At 38.2% G+C, this 21,690-nt stretch overlaps 1 protein-coding gene across 3 annotated transcripts; it reads right to left on the bottom strand.

Annotated features, from left to right (window-relative positions):
- Positions 1-646: 646 nt before the first annotated feature.
- On the bottom strand, positions 647-21,225 carry LOC133610430 (serine/threonine-protein kinase tousled-like 2). Of its 3 annotated transcripts, none has more exons than XM_061966683.2 (21): positions 20,769-21,225; positions 19,269-19,363; positions 18,987-19,058; positions 16,353-16,422; positions 16,201-16,238; positions 16,033-16,125; positions 14,155-14,262; positions 13,855-13,947; positions 11,365-11,475; positions 8,931-9,067; positions 8,699-8,851; positions 7,656-7,722; positions 7,464-7,561; positions 7,221-7,302; positions 7,055-7,146; positions 4,775-4,864; positions 4,526-4,695; positions 4,326-4,464; positions 4,161-4,272; positions 2,504-2,611; positions 647-1,186 (listed from the first exon to the last, which is right to left on the bottom strand). In XM_061966683.2, exons 2-21 carry the CDS (start codon positions 19,359-19,361, stop codon positions 992-994), a joined length of 2,121 nt encoding a protein of 706 aa, XP_061822667.1. In that variant the 5' UTR covers positions 19,362-19,363; positions 20,769-21,225; the 3' UTR covers positions 647-991. The 3 variants fall into 3 exon arrangements, with proteins under 3 accessions (XP_061822667.1, XP_061822668.1, XP_061822669.1); XM_061966684.2 differs by having other exon boundaries at positions 16,072-16,125; XM_061966685.2 differs by lacking the exons at positions 16,033-16,125; positions 16,201-16,238; positions 16,353-16,422; ... (1 more) ...; positions 19,269-19,363; positions 20,769-21,225 and adding an exon at positions 14,530-14,825.
- Between the last annotated feature and the right edge of the window lie 465 nt (positions 21,226-21,690).

Below are 21,690 nucleotides of genomic sequence, written 5' to 3'. Positions count from 1 at the left end.
TGTGTGTGTGTGTGTGTGTGTGTGTGTGTGTGTGTGCACTGAGAGCGTATACTTTAACTTAATAAACATATTCTCTGGAAAAGGTTGCTGTCACGTAAATAAATTGCACTCCACTTTATTTATTTTCAGACTCCGACACGATATACAGTAATTCAGTGTTTTTCAACCACTGTGCCGTGAGATACAGTCTGGTGTGCCGTGGGAGATTATGTAGTTTCACCTATTTGGTTTAAAAACATTTTTTGCACACCAGTAATTATAATACGCAAATAATGTGTTGAGTGTCGGCGCGGTCTACAGCTCGGCAGAGTAACCGTGTTATTCTCCTCAATATCAGTAGGTGGCAGCCGGTAGCTAATTGCTTTGTAGATGTCGGGAACATGGTTTGTCGTGATCACTTTAAGTACCGGTAGACAGAAAATCTTTCACCCTGGCCAAACTCTTTTTCATAACGTACAAAAACTGCCAAATCTGATAGAAAAATGTTTGTGTGTAAGTGGCTTGTACTTCCTTGTTTTTTGGTTAATACATTTGTATTTTTTTTGTACAATTAAAAACAGTTTGAGAATCAATGGCCCATTTTAAGAACAGTATGGACAATTCAACCTTTACAAGTAGCTGAACTTCAAAAAGTACTCAAAGTCTCTTTCGGTTACATATTTTTATTTCCCCCCTTTTTTTGGAGCAGGAGGTCTTTCACTCATCACAGAAAAAAAGCAGTGGACTTCCAGTGGATTATTCAAAATAATATTACCGGTTACGTATTAGTATTACTGCAAGTAACATTTATATTTTATTTGTAAATATTATATACTTTGGTTTTCAGTCATTGCAGTAAAAGTCCAGAGGGGGAGGGGGGGATGTGCAATGTCTGATGTTGATTGGCTGATTTTACAGCGCAGACATGTGATGCTGCCTGTTGCTTTGTGCAAATTTTGGGGCGCCCTTGAAATGAGTGGTAGCGTTAGCGCATGCATCCAGCCGGTCGTCTTCAGTTGGAGGCGCTGTTGCCATAGCAGCTAGAGGTGGAGGCAAAGGGAGGAGCCATGGGTGCGCCGCCGCCAGCGACCCCGCCGGTTGAGCCTAGGGCCTTTCGGATAGTCGGCATTAAGTAAGGTTCTCTGGACAGCTGGAGGACGTCCACACGCTCCTCCTTGTGATAGGCCAGGCAGCGACGGATAAAGCTCTGTGAAGAAATTCAATAAATCAATTTTGGCTTGTGCAGCAGTCAAATAAATATTAAGCCAATTGAACAAGATGGACAATGAAATAAGATCATGTGAGGAATAATGCATTTAATTGTGCATCCATTAAATAATTGTGCAATACAGCACAATTATTATGTATTTCTTTTTAAATATTTGGTAAGGTTTCATGGCATTTTTTAAAATGTAATGCTTTTTTTTTTTTTTTATTAAAAAAAGAAACAAATGTCCTACAGTATTTAAAAAAAAAGGGATGAAATGCATATAATTAAATACAATTGTCATGAATGTATAAATACATTGCTGAAATTGTTTAATATCACTATACAAGATTACATTTCAATGTGTTTCACAAAGAATTAAGCTGGCATTTTTATCGATTCAATCATTTTATTAACTAAAAAAAAAACAAATATTCTAATTTAAAACAAAAAAATCCATGAAGGAAGTATTAATATGATCCATCAAATGTGTAATAAAATGTATACATTAATTGAAATCGTTTAATATCATTATAAAAGATAACATTTGAATGTGTTTCACAATTTACAAGTAATGAACAGCTAAATAAATATGGCATTTTTAATAATTGAACGTATTTTTTTTTTTTAATTTAAAAACAATTGTCATAATTTCCAAAATCCATGAAATGAATTTAAACATAATTCAAATTGTCAGGAAATGTATCAATACATTGTTGAAATTGTTTGTCATTATGTAAGAATACATTGGAATTTATTTCATCATTTTAAATGAACAGATGAATAAATCTGCCAATTTTAATAATGAAACATTTTTTTATTTGAAAAAAAACCCCAAATGTTCTTATTTAAAAACAACTCTAAAATGAATATACATATAATTAAAATTGTCATGAAATTGTTTGATATAATTAATAAGATCGAATTTAAATGTGTTTTACAATTTTCCAAATAATGAACAGCTGAATTATCTATTTCCCTTTTGTTTTACATGAACAGCTTGTAATGAATCAGCAGTTTCATTATTTATAATGAATGATTTATAACAGTGGGTTCTCAGCTGGTGTCAACTTGAGACCCACTTTTATCGAAGTCAAACCGAGCAATTAAAAAGATAACAAAAATACACTTAATTTACAACAGGTAAGCATGATAACTAAAGTCAAATGAAATGCAGCAAGTACAGTAAGACCACAACATGAAATACATACTTGGGTGCATTGAAAATGTTAATTTACGACAAGCTGATCTATTGAATCTGCTTCATCCCTAACTACATTCTTCCCATGAATGTTAGCGGACATGACTAATCCATACCTTTGCTTCAGCGCTGACTGCAGGTTTAGGAGGAAACTGCACCTCAGTAGCTTTAAGGATGGTGTTCTCTTGGAGGATGTCCTGCTGGGATTGGTTGTGACCAAACGGCTGAATGAGGAGAAAACCCAATTTTGTCAGAATAAAACCGCTGGTTCTTTGAAGTGCATGGTGGTAGATGTCCCCCATGTATCCCACCAGACATCTTCCTTGGAGAAACAATTTTTTGGGGGAATATCTACGATTTAAGGCTCATGTTGGGCTGTTAACATAAAAAAGGCTTCAAATAAAACCAAAAACAAATCTCCCCAAGAAGAGTATGGAGAATGGGGAAAACAAGTAATTTATTAGAAATAAAGTCTTATTTTTGAACTAATGCTACAAAAATAATGTACTAATATTAAAATAACATTGCAGTGTTTTTTTAAGCAGAACAATCATACTAATATGAGAATTAAGTTTTAAATTCTCATTGGAGAACATTCAATATACATTAATCCATTATTGTTTATTAGATAGTAGGAATGTCAATCTTACAATAACTCACAATTCAATTTGTTTCCAATTCTTGGGGGTGACGATTTTAATCAGAATCGATTCTGGATTCAAACCAATTGGTCGAAAAATTGTAACAACACATTTTCAAACCAGGTTACAAAAGCTCATATTGGCTGCGAGTAAGGGTGGAGATGACCTGAAACATTTATTTTTTTAGAAATTCAATAAATCAATACATTTCATTTTTGGCTTGTGCAGCAGTTAAATAAATATTAAACCACGGACAATGAAATAAGATCAAAAGTGAGGAATAATGCATTCAATTGTGCATCGATTAAATAATTGTGCAATACAGCGCAATTCATATGTATTTATTTTAAATTATTTGGTGGTGATTTTTTTTTGTTAAAAAAAAAAGAAACAAATGTCCTACAGTAATTTAAAAAAAACGATGAAATGCAACTAATTAAATAAAATTGTCATGGACATTGCTGAAATTGTTTAATATCACTATACAAGATTACATTTCAATGTAATTTAAAAAAGGGATGAAATGCATAATCCCCGTAAAAAATAGATTCTTCAAATTTGTGAATCCATTTAGAACAGAGAATTGGATGTGAAAAAAAAAAATCAGCACCCCTATTAAATTATACATGTATCAATTTATTGTGACACTATTGTTATATAATTAGTATAACAATTAGTTTTGTATATTTATTTGATCACATATAGTTTTCTTTACACAAAAATATATATGTTTTTGTTAACACCTTAGTATGAGGAACACATATTCACCATTAATTAGTTGCTTATTAACATGCAAATTAGTAACATATTGGCTCTTAATTAGTCATTACTAAGTACTTATTAATGCCTTATTCTGCATGGCCTTATTATACAACCAGTCAGCCATTAACTAAGAGTCTTCCCTCAATAACCTCAGAATTATTGCTTTTTAGTAACCCTAACCCTTATATGTTCCCCTAGTGTCCAAATAACTCTAAATTAAGTCTTTGTTACTTTAATAAGCAACTAACTAATGGTGAATATGTTCCCCATACTAAAGTGTTACCATGTTTTTATTCCCATAAAATATATTTTTTGAATATTCCGCTCCACTATTTTTTTTTTTTTAACACTGCAGTAGAGTTCCTCCTACCTTGCGTCCATATAAGCTCTGGTAAAAGATGACCCCCAGTGACCAAACATCGACCTTATTGGATATTTTGGGAGGTTCCTTGCCGACTACAAAGCACTCCGGGGGAAGGTACCTGCAAGGCGACACATCAGAAAAGGTCTTTTACTGGTCCTGTGATGCACGTACCAGTAGGTGCCCGCTCCCTGCGAGGTGAGCTCCATGCCGTCCGCGGCGCTGTAGCTGTCGTCGTCCATGATCTTGGACAGGCCGAAGTCGGTGATTTTGATTTCGCCGCAAGCGGAGCCGTTGACCAGCAAGATATTGCCTAGGATGGCAAGCAAAATGAGCTTCCGTGTAACCACGAGGCGCTGATTCAAGACTCGTACCAGGCTTGAGGTCGTAGTGGATGATGGGCGGTCGGATCTGATTGAGGTACTTGAGCGCGTTGACGATCTGCATGACGATGGAGCGGCCCTCCTTCTCGCTCATCAGCTTGTTTTGCTTCAAGTAAAAGTCCAGGTCGTTGCCCTCGCAGTACTCCAGGACTGTGCAGAATCTGGACAAAAAAACCAAACATGTTCTTAAACGGAATTTTACTATCAAAAAGAATTTATAAACGTTGCGGAAGAACTTACGAATCTGTGTCGAGAGAGAAGTAGTCGTATAGTTTGACGATGCGAGGGTGATCCAGTTCTTTGTGGATTCTGTATTCTCTACAGGCGTGTCTTAAAAAAACACAGTTACAGAAATGATCGTATTTCTTCAGATAAAAGGCCTCCATGTTAATGGACTCTCCAAATACATGCCACCCTTTTAATCCATTTGAACCCCATTGCTAACCAAAACAGCAGCACCTACCGAGGTAAGCTAAACTTGTTTCCTGTGCAGTACTGAAGATAATCTTACACAATGTTGTGTACTATCCAGCCATTGTGTTTATTACGCCTCTGTGCTTGCTTTGAAGAGTTCTGTGCCTCTTGAAGCTCATAGAGAGAATGCCAAGAGAGTGCAAAGTAGTAATCAGAACAAAGGGTGGCTATTTTGAAGAAACTAGAATATAAAACATGTTTTCAGTTATTTCATCTTTTTTAGTTAAGTACATAACTCCACATGTGTTCATTCATAGTTTTGATGCCTTCAGTGACAATCTACAATGTAAATAGTCATGACAATAAAGAAAACGCATTGAAATGAGAAGGTGTGTCCAAACTTTTTGGCCTGCACTGTGTATTTTCATATATTTATATTATTTTGTTAATTAATTTTATATTACGGTTGTCAAATTCTTAAAATATTTAATTGCAATTAATCACATTTTGTCTATAGCAAATGTGTAATTATTCACAGATCCAGCTTGTTATCTTTATTAGGTGTACCATCAACTGATCATTTTCAATTTTTTAAAACAATCAGCATGTAACTGGACAATTGGTTTGCTTTATGCAAATGTTTGTGCACGCTTGCACAACAAAATGCGCCCATACCATCTTAAAGTGGACCTATGAAGATTTTCAATCAATCAATCAATCAATGTTTATTTATATAGCCCTAAATCACAAGTGTCTCAAAGGGCTGCACAAGCCACAACGACATCCTCGGTACAGAGCCCACATAAGGGCAAGGAAAACTCACCCCAGTGGGACGTCGATGTAAATGACTATGAGAAACCTTGGAGAGGACCGCATATGTGGGTAACCCTCCCCCCGTTTTAATCTGCATTCAAACAAATTTTTTGGGGGTAATGTTTTTAAAAAAAAAAATTTTTTTTTTTTTTTGTCCTAAAAAAATACACCATGTGTGCTTACGGACTGTATCCCTGCAGACTGTATTGATCTATATTGATATATAATGTAGGAACCAGAAATATTAATAACAGAAAGAAACAACCCTTTTGTGCGAATGAGTGTGAATGAGGGGGGAGTTAGGTTTTTTGGGTTGGTGCTCTAATTGTAAGTGTATCTTGTGTTTTTTATGTTGATTTAATAATAAAAAATAAAAGAAAGGTCTATTTTTTGTGCGGCCCGGTACCAATCGATCCTCGGACCGGTGGTTGGGGACCACTGGTCTAGATCATCCATCTATGTATCAGATATGCTTCAATGTAAAATATGAGTACATTTTGCTCCACAGTAATTATTATTATTATTTATAAGTCATTTGAGTCTGTCTGCAGGCTTTGTTGTGGAGGCATTCTCAGATTGCAAATGAAACCACACCCCACTCTTATCATACATTTAATAACATTTTTAAATATATACACTCTCTGATGGATTCAGACTCTGCATAAAACATGCTGCGATTATACACAATGTATGGCGCATGTTGGTGTTACTATGCACATGCCAAGATTAGATAAAAATAATGTGTTATTTTGATAATACATTATCCTCTAGCTGGTTGAGAACTGGACTTAAAGTCCAAATAAGAACATTCACCGTAGCCAGACTGAAAACCCCGCAAACAGAGGAATCCAAAACTGTGTGAAAGCTCACGCCAAAATGCATGGACCTTATAATGTGACGCTTTGGCGTTGATTAACATTTATAAGTCAGAAAAGACTAAATTCATCCTAGGTCCCCTTTAAACTTCACAGGAGGTTCCAATTAAACTCAGCTCTGCTTGCCTAGACTGCGCAGGGGCTGATGGGAGATGTCATTCACTTCTCAGACCGGCCCACTCAGTAGCGCCAGAAAAAAACTGCAAAGATCAAGTTCCTGTTTGGTACTGTCACACGTCACGGCATCATTGTGAGTATTTTGAAATGGCAGTTTCGCAGTATACACAATACCGTTACATCCTTATATGTTCTTAAGATAAAAAGGCAGCAAAAATAGTATTCAAAATCCCTTCACAGAAATAAAACACCAACAAGCACACTCCGGCAGCCTATGAGGAAATAGGATATTTCTACTCACTTGTGGTAGTTCTCCTTCTTCTCGTCTCGCCAGTTCTTGTTGAGCTGGTGTATTTTAATGGCCACATACCTTTGCTCCGTTAAATCAAAGGCCTGAAAAACACATACATTGGGTTAAGGAATGTGAAATGTAAATGTAAAAAAAAAAAACTTGAGCGGTCGCTTACCTTATAAACTTCACTGAAGCCTCCTCTTCCGAGTAAATGTAACAGCAGGTAGCGGTCGTTTAGTGTCGGGTGGTCTTTAAATCTGCAGAGTGAGACCAATTGGCCGCAACATTAAGTACACCTGCACTGACCTCTTCTGTTAACTGTCAGTCAAAATTAAACAATATTATGACTAATTTATTCATCTAAGACTCAATGTGTATACTAATGTAATGGCTGGTGAAGATCATACATGATACATACTGCGAATTGTCCTCGTGGTGGATTCTCTTTAGCTCTCGAATGTGCAGGTTTCGGACTCGTTCCAAGCGCTCCAACTCCGTCTGGATTTCCGCCTCTTCCTGCGGGGCCGGGAAACACAACTCTATCACCTTTATCATCTCCATTAAGCCTCTAAAACCAGTTCATTTATTGATCGGAGATATAGGCTGGTACCTTTTTTAGGTAACCAATTCGAAGTTTGAATATCTCCTCTTGCTCGTGATACTCTGCCAGTGAGAGCCTGGGGGCGACAAAGTGACAACGGGTTACGTCAAAAAATAAGAAAAAATACGCAATTATATTAATATAAAAAATCTATAATATACACATATAATTAAATGATTTTAAACATATTAAAAAAGAAAACAGAAAACCAATACATTAAATATATATACAGTATATATATATATTTATTTTTAAATGAACCACAATGAAAAATCTATTTAAACAGTGGTGTCCAAAGTGTGGCCTGGGGGCCATTTGCGTTCCACAGCTCAGGTTTTGGTGGTCCACAGCATATTGTGGAAATAAAAGACAACGAAAACAACTACAAATGTAAGAAAAAAAAGATAAAAAAAGATTAAACAAATAAAATAATTTATTCTAATATTATTATATTCTATTTTATTCTAATATTCCAATAATACCCTCATCAGGACACTGGCCTCTCACACCGGCAACCTGGTTTCTAGCCCCGCTCGGCACAGTCGCATAACACATTGCAGCCAAGAGTGTACACAATCGCTATGCGAAGCAGCGCTGTCTGTGTTTGAACAACAATCATTGCATTTGCTCGTCAAAATCGGGGGCTTCAACCCAGGTAAGCCTGTGCATTAAGGCGGCCTTGTTGTTACCTATAACACATTGCTGACACAAATGTTTGTTTTTAGAAGTATGGATTTTCCTTTTTTTATAATATCAAATATCAAAATGGGTCAGCCATGCTTTGACTTTTCAGTATGCGGATTTTTGTGGAAAAAGTTTGGACACCCCTGCTTTAAAATACACTTAGAGAAGGTATAAGGAAGGCAAATAATAGAATTGTGGAAAAATTAAATGCTCTTTTACTACATGTCACATAATTGACAGGTGTATCCATCCATCTGCTGGTGTTAATACAACAAAATAAGTCATATGTGCTGAGAGTTTTCTCATGTAAATATGTGCTTTGGCTCATGAGAGGTTGGGTAAGCCAACACTACAGTATGCGAGCTTACGCTTCACTCTCTTGGCCGTTGCTCCTGCTCCTTCGTTTGCTCTGCTCGATGCTCGGCGGCTGCGCTTGGACCACAGGTGGCGGCTTTCTTTTCCCCAGCAGCTTCCTTTGCCTCTCTATGTCCTCACGCTGTGAGTTAATGCGCTCCTGCTGCCTGAAAAAAAGTACATCAATGATACAATCATCGCAAAGCTTGTTCGAAAAAGTGCGATGCTTGTTGCTGCAGAGCTGACTTGATGAAATTCTGGAAGGCGAATCCGTCGGTCCATTGCTCGGTGAAGGAGGCGCCGTGGCGAACTGTGGTGAAGTGGCCCAGACGCAGACGATCCTGCATGCTCTTGTCCCGGCAGGCACTCTTCTCTTGCTTTGACTACCAGAAAACAATTTAAAAAGGCAAAGTCAAGCACCAGGCTGAACAAAATTGACACTATAAGAGAAGGTTGACCAAAGTGCAGCCTAACTTTTTTTTTTTTTACTGGCCCTTGGCATATAATGTTTAAATTTTACACTAATTTGCTTCCGCACCTACAACATAAAGCTAGGATGTGGATGTTTTGTTAGCTTAGAACAGACCTGGGCAAATTAAGGCCCAGGGGCCACATGCTCCTCGTTAAGCTTTTCAATCTGGCCCGCCCGACATTTCCAAATATTTTTTCTAGATCTTTAAGATGGAAAGTGTAGCTGCCATTATGATGTGCAGTCATGTTTTCTAATGACCGTAAGTCTTGAACTATAAAAAGTATTTCAGTGGTTGGAATCTGCGCTTTTGGATGATATACTAGTTACGATGGTAATCTAATTAGCAGAGGTGGGTAGAGTAGCCAGAAATTGTACTCAAGTAAGAGTACTGTTACTTTAGATATTTATTACTCAAGTAAAAGTAAGGAGTAGTCACCCAAATATTTACTTGAGTAAAAGTAAAAAGTATGTTGTGAAAAAACTACTCAAGTACTGAGTAACTGATGAGTAACATACACACACATATACATATATATATATATATATATATATATATATACACACACACACACACACATTTATATATATATACACATATATATATATACAGTATATAATTTATATTTATTTATTTTGCCGTTTTTGTTTACATGTTAAAGGTGTTTTAATGAATATACATGCATGTTTAACACATATAGATTCCTTTCTTTCATGAAGACAAGAATATAAGTTGGTGTATTACCTGATTCTGATGACTTGCATTGATTGTAATCAGACAGCAGTGCTGATAGCGTCCACGTTTTCAAATGGAGGAGAAAAAAAGTTCCTCCTTTCTGTCTAATACCACATGAAAGTTGTTGGTTTTTGGCATCTTATTTGTCCAGCTTCCATATTCGTTTTTATACACTTTACAAGAAATACATTGGCGGCAAACTCCGTAGCTTGCTAGCTTGTTTGCGCTGGCTTTCGGAGATTCTTGTTTTGAAAGCGCAGGCGCGACGGAGCGGCACTTTTATTGTGAAGACAGGAACTGTGCAGTCAGTCTTTAGGCTTTTGACGGGATGTACGGTTGAAATAAAACAGGGTCTTTTTTCCTTCACACTTTTGATTGATTGATTGAAACTTGTATTAGTAGATTGCACAGTACAGTATATATTCCGTACAATTGACCACTAAATGGTAACACCCCAATAAGTTTTTCAACTTGTTTAAGTCAGGTCATGTGACCGCCTGGCTCTGTTTGATTGGTCCAACGTCACCAGTGACTGCATCTGATTGGTGGAACGGAGTGAACGTCACCAGTGACTGTATTTGTTGAAACACAGGCACTATGACAGACCAAAACAAACAAAGCGTGCATTAACAGATCGATAAAAATTAGTAGCGAGTAGCGAGCTGAATGTAGATAAAAGTAGCGGAGTAAAAGTAGCGTTTCTTCTCTATAAATATACTCAAGTAAAAGTAAAAGTATGTTGCATTAAAACTACTCTTAGAAGTACAATTTATCCCAAAAGTTACTCAAGTAGATGTAACGGAGTAAATGTAGCGCGTTACTACCCACCTCTGCTAATTAGTTACTGTGGTAATCAAACTAGTTACTATGGTCATCTAATTAGGTACTATGGTAATCTACGTCACAGCAGCTCAGACGAGGCACCAAGCAGTGCGGGCGGGAAGCGTTTCCACAGACGCGGAAGGAGATTTTCACAACAAAGTTCTAAAGCTTAGTGATACATCAGATATATCAGATTGTAAGTGGGGTTTATTTTGTACCCTTCGCGTTCATATTTCACTGTTTGTTGCATTTTTGTTGCATTTCACTTGATTGTAAAATATGTCGATCGAAAGGGGGTGTGACATTCATATTTTGTCAATATTCAGTGTTTTATCGTTCATAGAAACATGTAAAATTCCATTACGTTTTTTAAGGCGGTCTGTCATAACGTTTTTAGCATTCAATCAGACATTGTGAGGTTTTGTATTAGTGTTCCTAAAAATAGATATACCGGCCCCCAGACATTTTTTTTCTCTAAAAGTGGCCCCCGAGTCAAAATAATTGCCCGGGCCTGGCTTAGAATATATTGACCCGCGTTAGATTGATTTTAGCATCTTTAGCGTACACAAGGTATCAAAGTACCCTCTCAATTTTTTTGTATTTGGAAAATATTTGGGCGCTTGCTACAGTATAGGACAGGTATGCAAATAAACCTTTTCAATGAGGAGCTTCTTGCTCATGGTTCCACACTTGTTGAGGCGCTCTTTGAAGCGCTCCAACATCTTCTGCTGCTCTTCCACTTGACGCCGGAGGTCGCAGTTGGCCTGCAAAAACAGATAGCAGTTAGCAATTATTAGCTTTTAATATTCTGTTTATTGTTTGTAGCCAGGTGTTTAATTAAATTAGGGTCGCACAATAATTATCGGGTCGATACTAGGAATTATGACGTCCCACTGCTAATAATAAAAAATTGCACCGATAACGTTAACATTTTTTAAAAGTAAAACGCGCCAATGAGGCAAGATCACCCATCATCTGTTGTAAGCTACTCTCCCTCATTTGAATTCAATGTCAAGCATGCTAAACTATCAATCATGGGCGCCAAAAAGTGACAGAAAAGCAGCAAACACACTGGATTGCTTCTGCGAGGAGGCCAGAAATAAAACAATACATGAATCATTGACACACTTGACCGCTGCGATATCAGAGCTGCAGAAGACCCCGCCCCCCCACCATCGCTGAAAACACTGGACCCTGGATCACCTTCCATCACCACCTACTTCGGAGCAGCCGCTTTTTTCGGATGTGTGTTTGCTAGCAAAATACGATGTGATTGCTGCACTCCTGCACACACTGGAGGATGAAAATAAGGACAAAACATTCACTACCGATTTATGGATGTGAGGTTCGCTCTACCGCAGTAGTGATGGTTAGAACAAATCTGAAGGGGGGTATGGCGTAGTGGGTAGAGCGGCCGTGCCAGAAACCTGAGGGTTGCAGGTTCACTCCCCGCCTCTTGACATCCAAATCGCTGCCGTTGTGTCATTGGGCAGGACATTTCACCCTTGCCCCCGGTGCCGCTCACACTGGTGAATGAATGATAGGTGGTGGTCGGAGGGGCCGTAGGCGCAAACTGGCAGCCTCGCTTCTGTTAGTCTACCCCAGGGCAGCTGTGGCTACAAATGTAGCTTACCACCACCAATTGTGAATGAATGATGGGTTCCCACTTCTCTGAGAGGGCTTTGAGTATCTAATAATAGAAAAGCGCAATATAAAATCTAATCCATTATTATTATTATTATTGAGGGTGCAGTTTTTCATATCCACCTTTGAGTCTTTATTTCTTTGTATATGTTCACAAACTCTATTAAATCTACATTTAGAAAACAATATACAGTATCTACTGTAAATTCCGGACAATAAACAGCTACTTATTTCCTACGTTTTGTACCCTGCGGCTTATAAAACATTGCAGCTAATTTATGGATTCTTCTTCGCTGAAGGACATAATGCAAATAATTGTTATTAAACACATGCAAAGACACTGAACTGGTGTGTTATCGTTTGTGCTGTGGCACCATCTTCTGGACGGTTTGCTCACTGCAGGTGCTGCTCTGTGAATGCCTACAACGTTTACTGCACGCTTTGAAACGAAAGTACGAGTGCCATTCCATCTTCTAGTTGTCGTAACGTTTTTACTTGTAAGGATTCTTCATTCATTACTCCAAGCAAGGTTTGTAAGCGTTACAATATAATTAAAACTGTTTATACTTACTAAACCGTCCCATGTGTGATGTCTGTAAGAGTGTTTTCATGCATATTTGTACAAGCTATTGTAATGTACTAAAGCTAGCTTTGTTAGCATTAGTTAATATGCTAACACATTAATGAGTGTCTGTGTTAGTATTATTAACTTAAAATGGCATTGTGTTTGTATTGTTCCAGTTTCACAAATTCCTTAGTAAATTTTCACTATGGAGTTATTAAGTCTGTTTAGCTGATTGGAGAGCTAGCTTCCGCAGCTAGTGGGTCCATGTCTATGACTTCTGTTTTATTTGATCAATCGTTTTACTGCCGTGTTACAGACACCGTTTGGAAACAATTAATGTAATTAAACATTTACAAAATATTTGTGTAAATAACATGACGTATTCACAACGTATATATCTGTGGCTTATAGTCTGGTGCGGCTAATATATGGAAATATTTTCCCCCCCTAAATTTATGGGTGTGGCTAATATACTGTTGATCTCTAAAGTCCGAAACATACGGTAAATAAGTTATCGGTCTTGAGAAGCAGAAAGGGATCGCTATTGACTTGGAAAAAAAATATTGTGCAGCCATAATTTATAAATGTATAATTTGAAGTAGGTGATAATTGGAGTGAGCCTACTGAAAATGCATTGTATACAACTTCATTATATGAGTGCATGATAAATTAGAACAGAAAAAAAAGTAATAACAAATCTGCGGCAGCACAAAGCAGCAACAGAACCAATGTTGTAATTGTGGTAAGGAGCAAACTGCTCAGTCAGAATTAATACCACTGGTGAGTTCATTACAAACACACTGTGGATCAACATTTTAAAGCGTATGCAGCAGTAGATAAAGCTGCATGATGCCAACCACTCATAGTACTTCAAATTCAGCTTTGATAACTGTCTGCAGACAACAAATACAAGGATGGATTTTTTTGCTCTTACCCTCAGCAGGTCATCTATCCTCCCTTCTTTCTTCTCAAGGTCCGAGTTCTTGTTTCTCTCCAGCGCCGCCAGCTTCAGCAGCGTCATATCGGACTTTAGCGAGACAACAACAACGCTCTGTCACTGACATGACCCCATTATGTCCACGCTCATTATGGCAGGCTTACTTTCATTTGCAATGGGTTAAGCAAGGTGTGTATGTTTGTTCAGTTTGCTTACTTTCATAACACAATACACTATCACGAAGAGTCATGTCAATTTTTCAAAATGGCCACGACAAGATGATATAGTCTCTGTTACCTGGGTGGCTCTGTGGGAGCACAAGTGTGCGTGGGCCATCTTACTAGAGCTGCAGGATGAAGAGTCTGTGTGGGCAGAGCTTCCTGACGAAGGGCTGATTTGCTGGAACTGGAAACCACGAGACAGAGATGGGCAAAGACAGGGAATGTGTAGTGTTGAATTGAGGACGTTTGATTGAAAATTCTAAATATTTATATTAACAAAATATCACTGTGACAGTTTGACCCCCCCCCACTGTCACTGTTTGACCTTAAACTTCCTTACAAACTGTGCACATTTGTAAGGAAGCACAACTTGGACAAACAGTGACAAACAATCAATCTTTTTGAGTCAGTAAAAAGCATGCACTCAAACAAATAATAACCTGTCACGCACCATGGCTCTGAACGGGTGGCTAAAAGAGTCAGGGTGGGGCTGAGGGCTTTATATAGGTGAACACACCTGCCTTGACTAATTAGGCCTAATTTGGGCCGAACCATGGTTCTCAAAAGCTGGGTGTTACAGAAGGACACTGGACATTTAAAAGTTGTTATCCAAGCCTGAATACACTGTATACAAAAATGACTGATCTACAAATGCAAAAGTAATATGAATACTTTTAGATTAGGGTGTGACAGTCACGGTTTACTTCAGTGTGTTTTTCTAAATCTTTTTTTGTTTAGTCATTTTTACAAAAAAAAAAAGATAAAATATAAAGCTAAAATCTGTGGACTAAAGAAGAACAAAAGAACACCTTTAAATACAGCAGCTTTGCCATAAAATGTAAAAAGTGCAATTTTGCACAATCAAATCTGTATTCTGAGTGTACAATTACAAAGTTCGAAAAGCACTCAGAGCGCAGACCTCCGCCAAACCCGACCTAATAATAGTTAAATTATTATTATTTTTTTTTAAGTTGATCCGGATCAACTCCAAAATCACCTTTTCCTTATGCCGTTTCTGGCTTTTCCTGAAAAATTCCCAATTATCCACCCATAACTTTTTCAGCTATCGAAAGAGGAATAAAAGAAACGGAGAGAACCATCTTGTCAGTCATCCACTCTCTTTGTATCTGTGGGTGGAGGCGGGGCCTCCATCATACACAAACATAGAGCAGAAGAGGTGTGTAGCGTAAATGTAAGCTAACGTCTTAAAAATAAACCGGATCAGCCCTAAAAGGTAATTACTTGCTCCTTATCCCATTTCTGACATTTAGAAATGGTAAATGGGTTATACTTGTAAAGCGCTTTTCTACCTTCAAGATACTCAAAGCGCTTTGACAGTATTTCCACATTCACCCATTCACACACACATTCACACACTGATGGCAGGAGCTGCCATGCAAGGCCCTAACCACGACCCATCAGCAGCAAGGGTGAAGTGTCTTGCTCAAGGACACAACGGACGTGACGAGGTTGGTAGAAGGTGGGGATTGAACCAGGAACCCTCAGGTTGCTGGCACGGCCACTCTCCCAACTGTGCCACGCCGTCCATTCATTTCCTGAACGGTAGATAAAACTCTGCCCATGACCTTTTGAACTATCTGTAGCGGAATGAAAGAAATAAGAGTAAACCATCTGGTTAGTCATCCACTCTCTTTGTATCTGTGGGTGGAGTCGGAGCCGCTTGCATACACACAGAGAGAAATAGAGGCTTGTTATGTAAACTTTACAGTAGAAAAAAACGGGTCAGATCCAAAATTTAATCAATTGTTCCTTATTCCGATTCTGACATTTCCTGAACGATAGATAAAAGACTGCCCATGACTTTTTGAGCTATCTGTAGTGGAATGAAAGAAACAGAGTGACCCCTCTTGTCAAGTCATCCACTGTCTTTACACAACATATACATTTTTTATCAGAATAATGGAATGTTTTTTAAGCCAGGGCGGAGGTTTACCGATGGATTGGACAGCGAGTGCTGGGAAGAGGAACGCACCAGCATGGGGATGCTGCGGGCCGGACTGGTCCCGGAACCACTGTTGCCAGCAAACTGGACACCGAAGAAGAAAGACAGGAGGAGGTGTTACTGCATGATAATTTGATCATGTAATTTGTTTGTCCTCACCTCAAAATAATCACTGGCTTTGTGTCCTCTTCCCTTTCCTGGAGGGCCAGACAGGAAATAAGAGTGATGACGGTGAAGAGAGAACTTTTTGTGAGGAGTAGGAGAGGTAGATGACTGGTTTCTTAATCTTCAACTTTGCAGATTGGATTTACCCTGACTGTTGCTGTCATACACGTCTCCTCTTCTCTTCCGGTTTCTCTGCTCGCTCTTCTTCTCCGGTGTCTGAAAAGAAACATCGCCGCTGCTGTGTGACCTTTGGTTCTGAGGGGTTGAGTGGGTTTCAGGCTTCTCCGGTGTCGTCCTCACAAGACATGTACTAAACATGGATGACACTATGGTGTGCCCAAGTGTGTCAATTTAAATAGGGATTTTTGTAAACATTTTACAGACATTACCCAACGTCGACAACAGCTACAAAAAATACTGTAATTAGTTTCAATGCATAAGTTGTGTCCAAAATAAATGAAAAATTAATAGTAAAAATACTATATTATTAAAAATTAACAAAAATACCAAGTAATACATTTTTGGGATGGTGTCCTGCTGGCCCCACTATGGACTGGACTCTTACCATTATGTTGGATCCACTATGGACTGGACTCTCACAATATTATGTCAGACCCACTCGACATCCATTGCATTCGGTCTCCCCGAAGGGTGGGGGGGGTTACCCACATATGCGGTCCTCTCCAAGGTTTCTCATAGTCACTCACATCGACGTCCCACTGGGGTGAGTTTTTCCTTGCCCTTATGTGGGCTTTGTACCGAGGATGTCGTTGTGGCTTGTGCAGCCCTTTGAGCCCTTTATGATTTAGGGCTTTATAAATAAACATTGATTGATGATTGATTTAAAAAAAAACTTCCTCAAACAATGCGCAATAATTACATACATTAGAAAATGGATGGATGGATACATAGAAGCCACAAAAGTTTGTAAACATTTAAACGTAGTGCCCTTACAGAAAACCGTTTATACAAGCTGTATTCAAAATATATATATATGTATAAAAAAAACAAACATCTAAAATGCATTAGCAAAATGTATGACTTAAAAAGCAAAATAAACAGTTAGGGTTTCAAGTTTGCAGCTTTACTATGGCAGATTTTTTTTTTTTTTTTTTAAATATATCTTTAAGTATTTTTGTCCTAGATTACACATTTCTAGCATTAATTGGCTTTTCATCCATTTTCTACCGTTTGTCCCTTTTTGGGTGCTGGAGTCTATCACAGCTGCACTCGGGTGGAAAACGGGGTACACCCTGGACAAGTTGCCACCTCATCGCAGGGCCAACACAGATAGACAACATTCACAAATGAACAAAAATGATCAATACTACAGTAGTATTGGTCACTAGATGAGAGCAAACCAATCAGGTCACGCTTTTCAGTATCATGGCCACTGATTTGCAAAGCCTCAGACATTCATCCATCCATCCATTTTCTACCACTTATTCCCTTTGGGGTCGCGGGGGCGCTGGAGCCTATCTCAGCTACAATCGGGCGGAAGGCGGGGTACACCCTGGACAAGTCGCCACCTCATCGCAGGGCCAACACAGATAGACAGACAACATTCACACTCACATCCACACACTAGGGCCAATTTAGTGTTGCCAATCAACTTATCCCCAGGTGCATGTCTTTGGAAGTGGGAGGAAGCCGGAGTACCCGGAGGGAACCCACGCAGTCACGGGGAGAACATGCAAACTCCACACAGAAAGATCCCGAGCCCGGGATTGAACCCAAGACTACTCAGGACCTTCGTATTGTGAGGCACAGACAGTGTTACTATATTGGATTAAATGAGTGTAAAGGTGACTAGGTGGCTGGTATTTCATGTCTAGAGGGCTCTCATAATGTTACAAAGGTTGCAAAAAAATTTTTTATGGTCTAGCTATGAAAATATTGAAAATATTCCAATTATAATGAATATTTCCTACTTTGTGGAAGTTAATTTACAACAGTCAAGCCCGAAACCAATTAACAGCAATAAAAGAGGGATTACTGTACTAAATAAGTACAAATAAATAATAACATTATAACAAATTTTAAATAAACATGTGAACACTTTCTGAAACAATTTCCAATTAATATTATTTTATTTAAACTTATTAGTGATTCCCAGAGCCCAAAAAAACATCTGCGGTCCTCTCCAAGGTTTCTCATTGTCATCCCATTGGGTTGAGTTTTTCCTAGCCCTGATGTGGGATCTGAACCGAGGATGTCATTGTGGCTTGTGCAGCCCTTTGAGACACTTGTGAGTTAGGGCTATATAAATAAACATTGATTGATTGATTGATAATATACATATTACATACAGTGTAGGTAAACAGTTGCATGCAGAATCATATATTTCCTGTACATTGTCCATATGTATTACCTTATTAGCAATATTATACCTTTTTATCTTCACTGATTGGACAATCTATTTTTCAAGCCGGCTAATATAAATACCAAACATTAATATTTCACTTGAAAAAAGTGGACTGTTTCAATCCTGTAGATAGCGATAATGCGCATAAACAACGCGACTGCTTTTCAATGGCAAATTAAACTGCTTGCAGACTCACTTTCACTTGCGTGGATAATTATGCTAAATTAGATTATGTACATAATGTTGTGGCTAGTAACAACACATACATTTATCAATTAATGGCTATGTTGATTTGGGGGAAAAGGTGAATTTGTTGGTGACATAAGTGAGGACACCAGCAGCAAAAATGGCTGACAAGTGTGTGTATGTGTGTGAATCTGATTCTCTCTCCCCCGCGCCATAACACTGTACAAACCTCCACTTCCTTGTCGCTAAGGGACCCCACGCTGCAAAGAGACTGGCTGGATGATTCACTGTTGGCCGAACTCTGGAAAAACAAGACAGACGTTACATCCATTAGTCATCTATGACGTGTCCTATTCTATTTGTTGTCCTTACATATACAGTTAACACCTTGCAGTATGTATGATATAGTGCAGCACAAACACGCTTGAGGAGATAATACTTTAGATGCTCATTGAGCTAAACTATGTTGTGCAAATATTGAAGCATATGCAGTAAATACAAAAATACAAACCTTGGCCACGCCGACGCCAGTGAAGCGAGCTTCAAGTAACTCCTGCCTGCGGGGGTCCAAGCTTATTGCCTGGCTGTGAAGTCCTTCCATCATGCCTGAAAATGAACAACAAAACATTTCAACAACAAAAATGGTGCATGTTGCAGGGATGTGAGTACCCTTTAAAAAAAGAGAAAAATTAACACAAAGTGCTGCCACACAAACCCCGAAAGAAAATGTTGAAAATCAAGACTATGTTTCCTGCAATTGGGTGCATTTCTACGCTATATTTTACCTTTAAATGTATTCTCATATACCAACCCCTTTTGGCTGTATTACATGTCCCATGTAATGTACTACATATTTTTAGGGTTTTTTTTGTAGAAAATGTACTGACATTATCATCATTAAAATGTAATGTAAAGTTCTATAACATGCATGCAAAGACCTCTGTAAATGTTTCCCACGCCTGATGTTGATGAGTCTTCCAGAAAGCAACTTGCCGATCCTGTCGTCTGACCAATAAGATGTTTGCATGCCTTAGTAAATGGATCTTAATTATATTGAAATGTAAAAGGGGCAAAAAGTTCCAAAAATACAATAGTTTGTCAGTGCATTCACTTACTGTTCAAAGAACTTAGCACAAATTACATTAAAATGATAGGGAGTTCATATTGTCAATAAGGATTTGAATACTTAAAAACTAAGTTGTAATAAATGATTTTAATTATGAAAAGAGGTTTCCTTTTGTGATTCTTCTATTCAAAGACAATTTGGAATTTAATAACATTTAGAGGAATTTAGCTCAAAGTAATGACAATGTTACTAAATATTTGTATATCACTTCAAAATTTAAAAAGTGGTAATGACTGATTTTTGTTTACACAGGCAGTGACGATGCTTACTAACTATAATGCAATTCTAACTTCAAGGACAAGTTGATTTTAATGACATAATTATAATTATTCAAAAACAACTTGACTCTGAATGACATTGGGAGGAAGTTAGCAAAAATGAACTTTAAGATGACAGGTTCAATACATGTTTAAATATTTACACCTCAAACCTCAATAAATCGTAATGATTGATTTTTTTATCAGGCAGTGCCGAGGCTTACTATCAATGTCAATCTAATATGGAAAGTGTCTTTGACACTTGAGTACCAAAACATTCCACTTGACTTTAATCTAATCAACAACAGTAACATGCAGCAACAACAACCGTCAATTATTTAATACATTATCATTTTACTCAATATAACACCATGACATATATCCCGAACTCTGCTAACCACTAGCTTGAAATAGTCACACAACTAGCATGCACATTTAGATGTCAAAACTAATAATAAAGTACACAACATGTGGATGGCATTCTGCACAAAGTTTAACAAGTGTTAACATAGTAAGCGCCCACAGTCGCTATGCATGTCATTAATATACCTATTATGTATTAGTGTTGTTGTATTTTAGGTGTTAGCATTAAATGGTCGATCAAGCTAGCGGTCCAAAGTGGTCTCACCTGGGGAGCCTTTAGCTCCAACTGTCACTCACGGTCCGACTTCCGTTGCGTCCATCCGGCAGCTAAGAGCCACTAACCCAGCAGCAAATAAACCCAACACGCCATTTTGTACACTTATTTCCAACCATTGGAATACATTATTGGTTAGCTTCGCGGTGCTGTCTGCGCCGGTGTCATCCGGCCAAAAGGCCGTGATCCTCGGGGTTTCCTCCCCGGTTTAAGTGCAGAAGCACGGGCAGGACCTGGCCGTAGCCACCGATGGCGACTGGTGCTGGTGGTGGGTTTTACTTCCTCGGTTTAACAACTCCGTGTGTCACATCGCCGCGTCATTTTCTCAATGTGTTCCTCAATCATGATTAAAAAAAAAAAGTGTACGTTTTCGACGAGGGATGAAAGAGTCCGGCAGCCCCCAGCTGAGGTCATGCCGAAGCGGCAAATGCAATACAGGACAACCGCCGCCAGAGTGAGTTGATGCGGAGGCTTCCTCCGAGCTTTCTGCAGAACTCGATGGTTTCACTGGTATATATATATATATATATATATATATATATATATATATATATATATATATATATATATATATATATATATATATATATATATATATATATATATATATATATATATATATATATATATATATATATATATATGACACGTTGACATTTTGACGTCCAACACAACCAAAATGCAATTTAAAGCCTTTAAAAAAAATCACATGAAGTGACCCAGCGAAAAGTCAGAAAATGCAGATTTCACAGGGCTTTTATTATGAAATGCTATCCAATGTGGATGAAACGTTTAGGGTGACATCCTGGTAGAGTTTAGTCAATGTCAAAGGGCGGACGGTTGAATGACGAACAGGGTCCATCCATCCATCCATCTTCTTCCGCTTATCCGAGGTCGGGTCGCGGGGGCAGCA

Source organism: Nerophis lumbriciformis, linkage group LG11 (assembly GCF_033978685.3).
Source record: "Nerophis lumbriciformis linkage group LG11, RoL_Nlum_v2.1, whole genome shotgun sequence".
Taxonomy (NCBI): Eukaryota; Metazoa; Chordata; class Actinopteri; order Syngnathiformes; family Syngnathidae; genus Nerophis; species Nerophis lumbriciformis.
This window is presented reverse-complemented; position numbering and strand designations above follow the sequence as displayed.

What these genes read in the sequence shown, in the direction of transcription:
- LOC133610430 (XM_061966683.2), bottom strand. Translation starts at nt 19,361, where the DNA reads ATGATGGAAGGACTTCACAGCCAGGCAATAAGCTTGGACCCCCGCAGG. An exon ending in GAATTGGTTACCTAAAAAAG is followed by an intron (nt 7,562 to 7,655) that starts GTACCAGCCTAT and finishes CCGGCCCCGCAG; the next exon opens with GAAGAGGCGGAAATCCAGAC. An exon ending in TTCTCTCTCGACACAGATTC is followed by an intron (nt 4,696 to 4,774) that starts GTAAGTTCTTCC and finishes TTTTTTGTCCAG; the next exon opens with ATTCTGCACAGTCCTGGAGT.